At 51.3% G+C, this 11040-nt stretch overlaps 2 protein-coding genes across 2 annotated transcripts; both read left to right on the top strand.

Moving 5' to 3' along the window:
• Positions 1 to 42: 42 nt before the first annotated feature.
• On the top strand, positions 43 to 513 carry SMIM40 (small integral membrane protein 40). Its single transcript, XM_054687003.2, has one exon. It carries the CDS (start codon positions 179 to 181, stop codon positions 416 to 418), a length of 240 nt encoding a protein of 79 aa, XP_054542978.1. The 5' UTR covers positions 43 to 178; the 3' UTR covers positions 419 to 513.
• A 5933-nt stretch (positions 514 to 6446) lies between these two features.
• DAXX (death domain associated protein) lies at positions 6447 to 10884 on the top strand. The gene is made up of 8 exons (XM_001170728.6): positions 6447 to 6579; positions 7461 to 7719; positions 7871 to 8702; positions 8847 to 9058; positions 9214 to 9433; positions 9590 to 10064; positions 10225 to 10447; positions 10642 to 10884. Exons 2-8 carry the CDS (start codon positions 7513 to 7515, stop codon positions 10699 to 10701), a joined length of 2229 nt encoding a protein of 742 aa, XP_001170728.2. The 5' UTR covers positions 6447 to 6579; positions 7461 to 7512; the 3' UTR covers positions 10702 to 10884.
• Positions 10885 to 11040: the final 156 nt, after the last annotated feature.

The following is an 11040-nucleotide window of genomic DNA, read 5'->3' as shown; positions in this document are numbered from 1 at the left end:
TAAATAATTGATCTGAAGGCTCACAGGGTCCTCTCTCTTTTCTCTTAGGTGTGGGAATTAAGGTCAGGACTGGCAGGTGCAGGACTTGCCACGGCCATGCTCCTTAATCCTGGCAGTGCTGAGCAAGGCCTTGCATCCCAGCCCCCTGATCCAGCCAGCTGTCTGACTGTGAGTCAGGATGGCAGAGGAAGGTGATGTGGACGAGGCGGATGTGTTCCTGGCATTTGCCCAGGGTCCCTCCCCTCCCAGGGGTCCCGTGCGACGTGCCTTGGACAAGGCTTTCTTTATCTTCTTGGCCCTCTTCCTGACACTGCTGATGCTGGAGGCTGCTTATAAGCTGCTGTGGTTACTACCATGGGCAAAGTTAGGGGACTGGCTCCTGGGGACACCTCAGAAGGAGGAGGAGCTGGAATTGTGACTACCTTTCCTATAAACATCTTCTTTCCCCACCAAGGAGGTGAGAGGGGAGACAGGAGGGAAATGGGAGTGTTGGGGGCTATGGAGGAGATGCTTGGATAGCTTAGGGCAGCAGTCTTTTTTTTTTTTTTTTTTTTTTGAGATGGAGTTTTGCTCTTGTTACCTAGGCTGGAGTGCAATGGCACAATCTTGGCTCACTGCAACCTCTGCCTCCAGGGTTCAAGGGATTCCCCTGCCTCAGCCTCCTGAGTAGCTGGGATTACAGGCATGCGCCACCGCCCCCTGCTAATTTTGTATTTTTAGTAGAGACAAGGTTTCTCCATGTTAGTCAGGCAGGTCTCCAACTCCGACCTCAGGTATCTGCCCGCCTTGGCCTCCCAAAGGGCTGGGATTAAAGGTGTGAGCCACTGCGCCCGGCCAGGGCAGCAGTCTTAAATTCTGCACCTATACTCAGGGAAATAATTTTGAAGAAGTATATACTCCTTCATATATCTTTAAGTAGGTATCTAAAAATTTTCATCATAAATTAAAATTGTGGCCGGGCACAGTGGCTCATGCCTGTAATCCCAGAACTTTGGGAGGCCAAGGCAGGGGGATCACCTAAAGTCAGGAGTTCAAGACCAGTCTGGCAAATATGGTGAAACCCCATGTCTACTAAAAATACAAAAATTAGCCGGGAAAGTTGGTGGGCACCTGATTCTCTGCCTCAGCTACTCAGAGGCTGAGGCAGGAGAATTGCTTGAACCCGGGAGGCAGTTGCAGTGAGCCGAGATCGCACCATTGCACTCCGGCCTGGGTGACAGAGCGAGACTCCTTCCAAAAATAAATAAACAAATAATTAAAAATTAAAAATAAATAAATAAAAATTGTTTCAAGGATGTAATTCTGGCATATTGAAAATATTCACATTTTATTTATTTTTTAATTTTTTTTTTTTTTTGAGATGGAGTCTTGCTCTGTCGCCCAGGCTGCAGTGCAGTGGTGCAATCTTGGCTCACTGCAACCTCTGCCTCTGGGGTTCAAGCAATTCTCCTGCCACAGCCTCCTGAGTAGCTGGGACCTCAGGTGTGCGCCAGCATGCCTGACTAATTTTTATATTTTTAGTAGAGATGGGGATTTCACCATGTTGGCCACGCTGGTCTTGAACTCTTTTTTTTTTTTTTTTTTTTTTTTTTTGTGACAGAGTCTCCTTCTGTTGCCCAGGCTGGAGTGCAGTGGCAGTGATCTCTGCTCACTGCAGCCTCCACTTCCCAGATTCTAGCGATTCTCCTGCCTCAGGCCCCCAAATAGCTGGGACTACAGGTGTGTGCCACCATGCCCAGCTAATTTTTGTATTTTTAGTAGAGACGAGGTTTCACCATGTTGGCAAGGCTGGTCTGGAACTCCTGACCTCAAGTGATCCGCCCACCTCAGCCTCCCAAAGTGCTGGGATTACAGGCATGAGCCACTGCGCCCAGCCTATTTATTGATTTATTGAGATGAGGTCTCACTATGTTGCCTAGGCTGGTCTGTAATCCTGAGATCAAGCAATCCACCCACCTCAACTTCCCAAAGTGCTAGGATTATAGGCGGTGAGCCACAGCTGGCCACATTTTATTTTATTTATTTATTTATTTTTTGAGACAGAGTCTTGCTCTGTCACCCAGGCTGGCGTGCAGTGGCACCATCTCGGCTCACTGAAATCTCCGCTTCCTGGGTTCAAGCGATTCTTCTGCCTCAGCTTCCCAAGTAGCTGGGACTAAAGGCGCGAGCCACCACGCCTGGCTAATTTTTGTATTTTTAGTAGAGACGGGGTGTCACCATATTGGCCAGGCTGGTCTCGAACTCCTAGACTTCGTGATCTGCCTGCCTCGGCCTCCCAAAGTGCTGGAATTACAGCATGAGCCACTGCACCTGGCCTATTTATTTATTTTTTTGAGACACAGTCTCTCTGTGTTGCCCATGCTGGAGTGTAGTGGTGCGATCTTGGCTCCCGGCAACCTCTGCCTCCCGGGTTCAAGCGATTCTCCTGCCTCAGCCTCCCAAATAGCTGGGACTACAGGCGCCCGCCACTACACCCAGCTAATTTTTTTGTAATTTTAGTAGAGACGGGGTTTCATCATGTTGGCCAGGCTGGTCTTGAACTCCTGACCTCAGGTGATCTGCCTGCCTTGGCCTCCCAAAGTGCTGGGATTACAGGTTTGAGCCACCACGCCCGGCCTATTTTTATATTTTTTGAGACAGAGTCTTGCTCTATCACCCAGGCTGGAGTGCAGTGGCGTGATCTTGGCTCACTGCAACTTTTGCCTCCCAAATTCAAGGGATTCCCCTGCCTCAGCTCCCAAATAGCTGGGATTACAGGTGCCCACGATCACGCCTGGCTATTTTTTGTATCTCTAGTAGAGACGAGGTTTCCTCATGTTGGTGAGGCTGGTCTCGAACTCCTGACCTCAAGTGATCTGCCCGCCTCGGCCTCCCAAAGTGGTAGGATTACAGGCACGAGTCACCATGCCTGGCCCCACATTTTAAAATAAAACAATTAGATCACCATTTATTGTCCAGTGGAATTGAAATATCATAGTGATGGCCGGGCACAGTGCTTCACGCCTGTAATCCCAGCACTTTGGGAGGCTGAGTTGGGTGGATCACGAGGTCAGGAGTTTGAGACCAGCCTGGCCAACACGCCAAAAACCCATATCCACTAAAAAAAAAAAAAATACAAAAAATACAAAAAATTAGCTGGGCATGGTGTTGTGTGCCTGTAATCCCAGCTGCTCAGGAGGTTGAGGCAGGAGAATCGCTTAAACCCGGGAGTGGGAGGTTGCAGTAAGCAGAGATTGTACCATTGAACTCCAGCCTGGGCGACAGAGCAAGACTCCATCTCAAAAAAAAAAAAAGTATAAATTAGTTCTTACCAGTTGGGAATCATTCCTTTTTTTCTTTCATCACCTCTTTTTTCCTTGAGCTCCTACGACTACTCCACTTCCCCACAAACTTTATGCTTTTATACTTGAAAGTCCTTTATTGACCAATCTTTTACATCTTCCTGCATATACATGTATATTAATTGAGATGAAAAATATCTTTCTTGTGATTGTAAGACTCTAGTTGTTAAAAATTATTCTGGAGGAGTTACTGTTACAATTATTATAAGAACAGAATGTTCTTATAAACATGTGATCGTACACTTTTTTTTTTTTTTTTTAAGACGGAGTCTCGCTCTGTCGCCCAGGCTGGAGGGCAGTGGCGCGATCTCGGCTCACTGCAAGCTCCGCCTCCCAGGTTCACGCCATTCTCCTGCCTCAGCCTCCGGAGTAGCTGGGTCTACAAGGCGCCCACCACCACGCCCAGCTAATTTTTTTTTTTTTTTTTTTTTTTTTGGTATTTTTAGTAGAGACAGGGTTTCACCGTGTTAGCCAGGGTGGTCTCGATTTCCTGCCCTCGTGACCCTCCTGCCTCGGCCTCCCAAAGTGCTGGGATTACAGGCGTGAGCCACCGTGCATGGCCGATCGTAAACATTTTTATAACTGTTAAAAGGAAATATTTAATAAGATAGTAGTCTGGGAGTGGCGGTTCACGCCCATAATCCCAGCACTTTGAGACGCTGAGGTGGGAAGATTGCTTGAGGCAAGGAGCTCAAGATCCATCTGGGCAACACAGTAAGACCCTGTCGCTATAAAAAACCTTTTTTTTTTTTTTTTTTTTTGAGACAGAGTCTTGCTCTGTCGCCAGGCTGGAGTGCAGTGGCTGATCTCAGCTCACTGCGACCTCCGCCTCCCGGATTCGAGCGGTTCTTCTGCCTCAGCCTCCCGAGTAGCTGGGACTACAGGCGCGTGCCACCAAGCCCAGCTAATTTTTGTGTTTTTAGTAGAGACGGGGTTTCACCATGTTGGCCAGGCTGGTCTCAAACTTCTGACCTCAGGTGATCCGCCCGCCTCGGCCTCCCAAAGTTCTGGGATTACAGGCATGAGCCACCGCGCCCAGCCTCCACAAAAAACTTTTTTTAAAAAAATTAGCCAGGTGAGGTGGTGTGCGCCTGTAGTCCTAGCTACTTGAGGTGGGAGGATGGCTTGAGCCCAGGAATTTGAGGTTACAGTGAGCTATGACCGTACCACCGCATTCCAGCCTGGGTGATAGAACAAGACCCTTTTTTTTTTCCTTTTTTTTTTTTGAGATAATCTCGCTCTGTCGCCCAGGCTGGAGTGCAATGACGCGATCTCGGCTCACTGCAACCTCCGCCTCCCGGATTCGAGCGGTTCTTCTGCCTCAGCCTCCTGAGTAGCTGGAACTACAGGCGCCTGCCACCACGCCCAGCTAATTTTTTTGTATTTTTAGTAGAGACGGGGTTTCACCATGTTGGCCAGGATGGTCTCGATCTCTTGACCCCATGATACGCCCACCTCGGACCCCCAAAGTGCTGGGATTACAGGCGTGAACCATCGCGCCCGGCCGACCCTGCCTTTCAAAAAAAAAAAAAAAGACAAAAGAAAGGAAAAAAAGAAAAGAAAAGGTGGTATTCATGGTGCCTTGGTGAAAGAAACAGGGTACATTTCCCTTTATTTTAAACAGGTAAGATTACCCCAGGAGATTTCATGGTTGAGAACTATACTTTTGAGGGGGGAGGGGAAAAAAGAGAACTATTCTTTTTTTTTTCTTAAGAGGGTGACTCTATTGTAAAAGGAGAAGTGAAGAATGAGAACCTGTACTGCAGGTGTTTCCTTAGGAAGACCAATTTTGGGAAAGTTGAGGTTCTTGAAATTAAATCCCTTACATCTTCCAAGTTCCAGTCCTCGCGGAGAGTTTTTATGTTCCCCATTTTGAAAGCTGTAGACTTTGACGACTGGAGAGAAGTGATGTGGGATTGTTCAACGGACGGGTGTTTGCGATTCTAGGACTCAGCGTTAGGGATCTAATAAGCTCTGTGACCCTAGTTAAGTGGCAAGATGCCCACCACTTGTGGAAATGGGAATCTTAGCGATTGGGACCCTGTTAATCTTTCTGGTTTCCTCATAAGCTCACCTCTGGACCCAGCCTTGCCTCCACGAGTCCCTCCAGCCTCCCTAAACACAACGAGGTGGGTATCAAATCTGTTTCTTCATCCTTCATTCTTTTTTCCCCTCTCCCCGAAGAGGAGGAGGAGGAGACCCAAAGTATTTTATGAGCCTCATTTCGCCTCACAGCAGCCCTCGCAGCGGCAATTTGCACAAACTCTCCTCCAAGCCCCACCCCATCATCGCCCATCCGCAGACCCTAGGCCTCCCACGACAAAGCACGGCCTCCTGGTCAGCACAGACGGCCCTTCGAGGACCCCCTCTGGAGAAGAACCATTCAGGTCCCAACGGTCTGGCTGGTCATTAGTTCTGTGGTGAAGCTTGAAAAGCAAATCAGCAACAATAGTAATAACAATAACACTTTTATGGCGCGTTGTGCTCATTTGTACGCATGTGTTATAACGATCGCGGGACGCAGCACCTGGCAGTAGAAACAGCTGCTGGACAGCGGCAAGGAGCGCGCCGCCCTTGCAGGGGAAGGGGCTGGGTCAGCCGAATAAGCCGTGGAAATGGGAACCTGGGGGACAGGAAAGCAGGGCCAGATAGCTTGCCAATAGCCCAACTGAAAGAAAAGGTTTTACTTCCCTTTTAAGAGACTTCTGCCCTTCCCTGAAACTCTGCACAGCTTTGGAAAGCCCAATTCCCAATCCACCCTGTTCGGTTCCCCTGCCCCTCCTTGGAAACGAGGCTCGGTCCTCCCCACACGCTACTCTCCGGCGGTTGGGCCCCAGGCAGGAAGTTTCTGATTGGCGGAGTCGTAGAAGCACCGGGTGAAAAGAGCTCCACTGGCTGCGCACCGGAGTCCGGGCGTAGCCAGTGCCGTACGGCAAAATGGCGGCCCCCAGCTGCTTTGGGACGCCTGGGTTCGGGGAGACAAACTGCGACCTGGAAGAGACCGCTGACTATGTGGGCCGCACTGGAGGTGTTCGCGGGGCGGGCCTACTGCCACCTCCGGCCACAGGAAGCCTGTGTTCCGTACGACAATATGGCGGCTCTTAGTTGCATGCAGGCGGAAACTCTGTGACTTCCGGTCCGTAGTCGGGCCTGCGGTGGGAGTGGGAAGGAAGGCGGAGGGAACCATGCGAGGTTCTGAGAACTGCGGCGAGGGTCGCCTCGAGAGACGGTTTCTGAGGTGGGGGCCGGACGGTGCGGGGATCAGAGGCGGGGGCGGGGATATAGAGGGAGAGGTATTGGGGAGAGCTGGGCGCTGAGTCTGAGGGGAAAGCTGTGGTACCTTCCTGTCCCTGAAAGGGAGTGGAGCGGCCGGGGGCTGAACTGGGGGAGGGGGATTTGGCGGGAAGCGCATCTACCGGACCGGCCGGACCCACGGTTGGGATCTAAGAGGAATCGCGAGAGCGTAGCGCGGTGCGGGGGGACTTTTGATCAGTTACGGGTCACCGAGAGAATGGGGAAAATTAGGGTGGGGTGAAAGGGAGGGGACTTGGGTGAAATATCTTCAACCTAAAGCCCCAGTTTGAGGAGACTCATCGGAGGGTGAAATATGGAGATAATTCAAGGAGGAGAAAAGAGAACGGACTGTTGGGAGGGAACCTCTTTCACCTCAGAGAGTCTAGGAGTTGGGGTGATCATTCAGGATAGGGTGGGTGTGGGGTTGACTTGTTTGAGAGCAGAGGGGGCAAACACATGAGGTGGCGCCCACAGGAGTGTGTTATCTGTGCAAGGGGGTGTCAGGACGATTTGGGGTGCAGTGTGGGAGGAAGAATCAACTTGCCAACTCTAAGAAATAGGGGGGAAATGCAACAGAAAGACCGGAAATCGACGTGAGGGGTGGAGCAGAAGGTGGCAACTTAAGGTGTGGGGGTGGTTCCCCCCCACACACCACTTGAAGGGCCCCAAAAAGCATATAGAACTAATGGTTATTGAAATCAGGTGGTGAAGACAGTGTTGGTCAGGGCTGGATGTTACGGAAACCCAAGGAGTTCAGAAAATGTGTGAGGTGAAGGGATGGGGCTATGCTGGAGGGGCTCATTCTGAGGCCCCATCCCCTTCCAGCAGGAATTCTGAAATCCCCACCACTTCCTCCCTCCGGGGGATTTGATCCCCTATGGCCACCGCTAACAGCATCATCGTGCTGGATGATGATGACGAAGATGAAGCAGCTGCTCAGCCAGGGCCCTCCCACCCACTCCCCAATGCGGCCTCACCTGGGGCAGAAGCCCCTAGCTCCTCTGAGCCTCATGGGGCCAGAGGAAGCAGTAGTTCGGGCGGCAAGAAATGCTACAAGCTGGAGAATGAGAAGCTGTTCGAAGAGGTGAGCTTTAGCGGGGAAGATTGTTGTACCCCAGGGAGGGGGATGGCTGACTGGTTCTCCTGTCCTTTCTTTCCCACTAACCCCACCTCCCCTTTCTCTCAACCCCCTCCCTTGTCTCTCTTCCCCTTCCTTCTTCCCCTGAACCTTCTAGTTCCTTGAACTTTGTAAGATGCAGACAGCAGACCACCCTGAGGTGGTCCCATTCCTCTATAACCGGCAGCAACGTGCCCACTCTCTGTTTTTGGCCTCGGCGGAGTTCTGCAACATCCTCTCTAGGGTCCTGTCTCGGGCCCGGAGCCGGCCAGCCAAGCTCTATGTCTACATCAATGAGCTCTGCACTGTTCTCAAGGCCCACTCAGCCAAAAAGAAGCTGAACTTGGCCCCTGCCGCCACCACCTCCAATGAGCCCTCTGGGAATAACCCTCCCACACACCTCTCCTTGGACCCCACAAATGCTGAAAACACTGCCTCTCAGTCTCCAAGGACCCGTGGTTCCCGGCGGCAGATCCAGCGCTTGGAGCAGCTGCTGGCGCTCTATGTGGCAGAGATCCGGCGGCTGCAGGAAAAGGAGTTGGATCTCTCAGAATTGGATGACCCAGACTCCGCATACCTGCAGGAGGCACGGTTGAAGCGTAAGCTGATCCGCCTCTTTGGGCGACTATGTGAGCTGAAAGACTGCTCTTCACTGACCGGCCGTGTCATAGAGCAGCGCATCCCCTACCGTGGCACCCGCTACCCAGAGGTTAACAGGCGCATTGAGCGGCTCATCAACAAGCCAGGGCCTGATACCTTCCCTGACTATGGGGATGTGCTTCGGGCTGTAGAGAAGGCAGCTGCCCGACACAGCCTTGGCCTCCCCCGACAGCAGCTCCAGCTCATGGCTCAGGATGCCTTCCGAGATGTGGGCATCAGGTTACAGGAGCGACGTCACCTCGATCTCATCTACAACTTTGGCTGCCACCTCACAGATGACTATAGGCCAGGTAGGAGGTTGGTGGGATGCCTCTCAGTGACCCTTATATGTCAGGTATGAGGCAGATGGGGCATCTCTCTAGTCCTTTCTAGGGTTTTTACTCTTCTAGTCCCTTCAAGGGCTGAGTGTTCTGACTTTATGTCTTCCCACGTAGGCGTTGACCCTGCACTATCAGATCCTGTGTTGGCCCGGCGCCTTCGGGAAAACCGGAGTTTGGCCATGAGTCGGCTGGATGAGGTCATCTCCAAATATGCAATGTTGCAAGACAAAAGTGAGGAGGGCGAGAGAAAAAAGAGAAGAGCTCGGCTCCAAGGCACCTCTTCCCACTCTGCAGACACCCCCGAAGCCTCCTTGGATTCTGGTGAGGTGTGGATGGGGTACAGCCTTCAGAGAGACATTGTCCTTCCCCTGCACTGGCCACCAGGGAGTCCAGGTTGACTGATGGGGGAGCATGAGAAGGAAAGCAAGAACCAAACCCTCTGGGGCAAGGGATTCCTTAGAGAAACTTCTTTGTCTCCCAGGGCCCTAGTGGAATGGCATCCCAGGGGTGCCCTTCTGCCTCCAGAGCTGAGACAGATGACGAAGACGATGAGGAGAGTGATGAGGAAGAGGAGGAGGAGGAGGAGGAGGAAGAAGAAGAGGAGGAGGCCACAGATTCTGAAGAGGAGGAGGATCTGGAACAGATGCAGGAGGGTCAGGAGGATGATGAAGAGGAGGACGAAGAGGAAGAAGCAGCAGCAGGTATGTCAAGGGAACATTCTCCTCACCTGTCATTTCTGTTTTGTTAGGCATGAGCCACCTGTTTGAAACCTTTCCCTTCCTCCTCCTAGTGTCCTCTCAGCAGTATTTTTTCCCCCTCATTCTCAGGCTACCCTCTCCCCTTTTCTTCTTTTCCAGGTAAAGATGGAGACAAGAGCCCCATGTCCTCACCACAGATCTCCAATGAAAAGAACCTGGAACCTGGCAAACAGATCAGCAGATCTTCAGGGGAGCAGCAAAACAAAGGACGCATAGTGTCACCATCGTTACTGTCAGAAGAACCCCTGGCCCCCTCCAGCATAGATGCTGAAAGCAATGGAGAACAGCCTGAGGAGCTGACCCTGGAGGAAGAAAGCCCTGTGTCTCAGCTCTTTGAGCTAGAGATTGAAGCTTTGCCCCTGGATACCCCTTCCTCTGTGGAGACGGACATTTCCTCTTCCAGGAAGCAATCAGAGGAGCCCTTCACCACTGTCTTAGAGAATGGAGCAGGCATGGTCTCTTCTACTTCCTTCAATGGAGGCGTCTCTCCTCACAACTGGGGAGATTCTGGTCCCCCCTGCAAAAAATCTCGGAAGGAGAAGAAGCAAACAGGATCAGGGCCATTAGGAAACAGGTAATAACAAGAGGAGGAGGAAGAGGGAAGCCAAGGAGGGATTGCAGGGGACTTTCGGAGAGCAATACTGGGGAACTGAGTCTGCTGGGAGAGACTGGACTGCCCCCCTCCAGCCTCAGTCTTCCCGTACCCCTCCACATATTTATGTTTCTGTTTCTAGCTATGTGGAAAGGCAAAGGTCAGTGCATGAGAAGAATGGGAAAAAGATATGTACCCTGCCCAGCCCACCTTCCCCCTTGGCTTCCTTGGCCCCAGTTGCTGATTCCTCCACGAGGGTGGACTCTCCCAGCCATGGCCTGGTGACCAGCTCCCTCTGCATCCCTTCTCCAGCCCGGCTGTCCCAAACCCCCCATTCACAGCCTCCTCGGCCTGGTACTTGCAAGGTAAGAAGGGGAGGGCGTGTTTCCTCTGACAATTTGTTCTCTTTCATTGTCTGTTTCAGCTGCTCTGTCTGAATATTGCACGTGCCACATCCTGTCTCTTCCTTTTTCCCACCCATTTTATCCTCTAAATCCTCCTATTTCTTTTCTCCTGTACTCCAGATCTCTTTGACTCTTTGTCTCTCACTTCCCTGCAGACAAGTGTGGCCACACAATGCGATCCAGAAGAGATCATCGTGCTCTCAGACTCTGATTAGCTGCCTCCCCTTCTCCCTGCCTCCAGAATGTTCTGGGATAACATTTGGAGGAAGGTGGGAAGCAGATGACTGAGGAAGGGATGGACTAAGCTAATCCCCTTTTGGTGGTGTTTCTTTAAAAAAAAAAAAGCTTAAGTTTTACACAGAAACATTAATAAACAATAAAGTTCTTTTCTTACTGTATCACTGTCTTTTTCTTGTCCTTCTACTGTTACAGATTGGCATTAGCTGTCCCCTTGCTCAGGGTTAGCCCAGTATCCCCGGGGTAGTCCCGCTCTGTCCTTTCTAGCCTGGCCTTTTTTTTTTTTTTTTTTTTTTTTTTTGTCTCGCTGTGTTGCC

This window comes from Pan troglodytes, chromosome 5, assembly GCF_028858775.2.
Source record: "Pan troglodytes isolate AG18354 chromosome 5, NHGRI_mPanTro3-v2.0_pri, whole genome shotgun sequence".
NCBI lineage: Eukaryota > Metazoa > Chordata > Mammalia > Primates > Hominidae > Pan > Pan troglodytes.
Note: the sequence above shows the minus strand (reverse complement) of the source record. Positions and strands in the feature narration are given on the sequence as shown.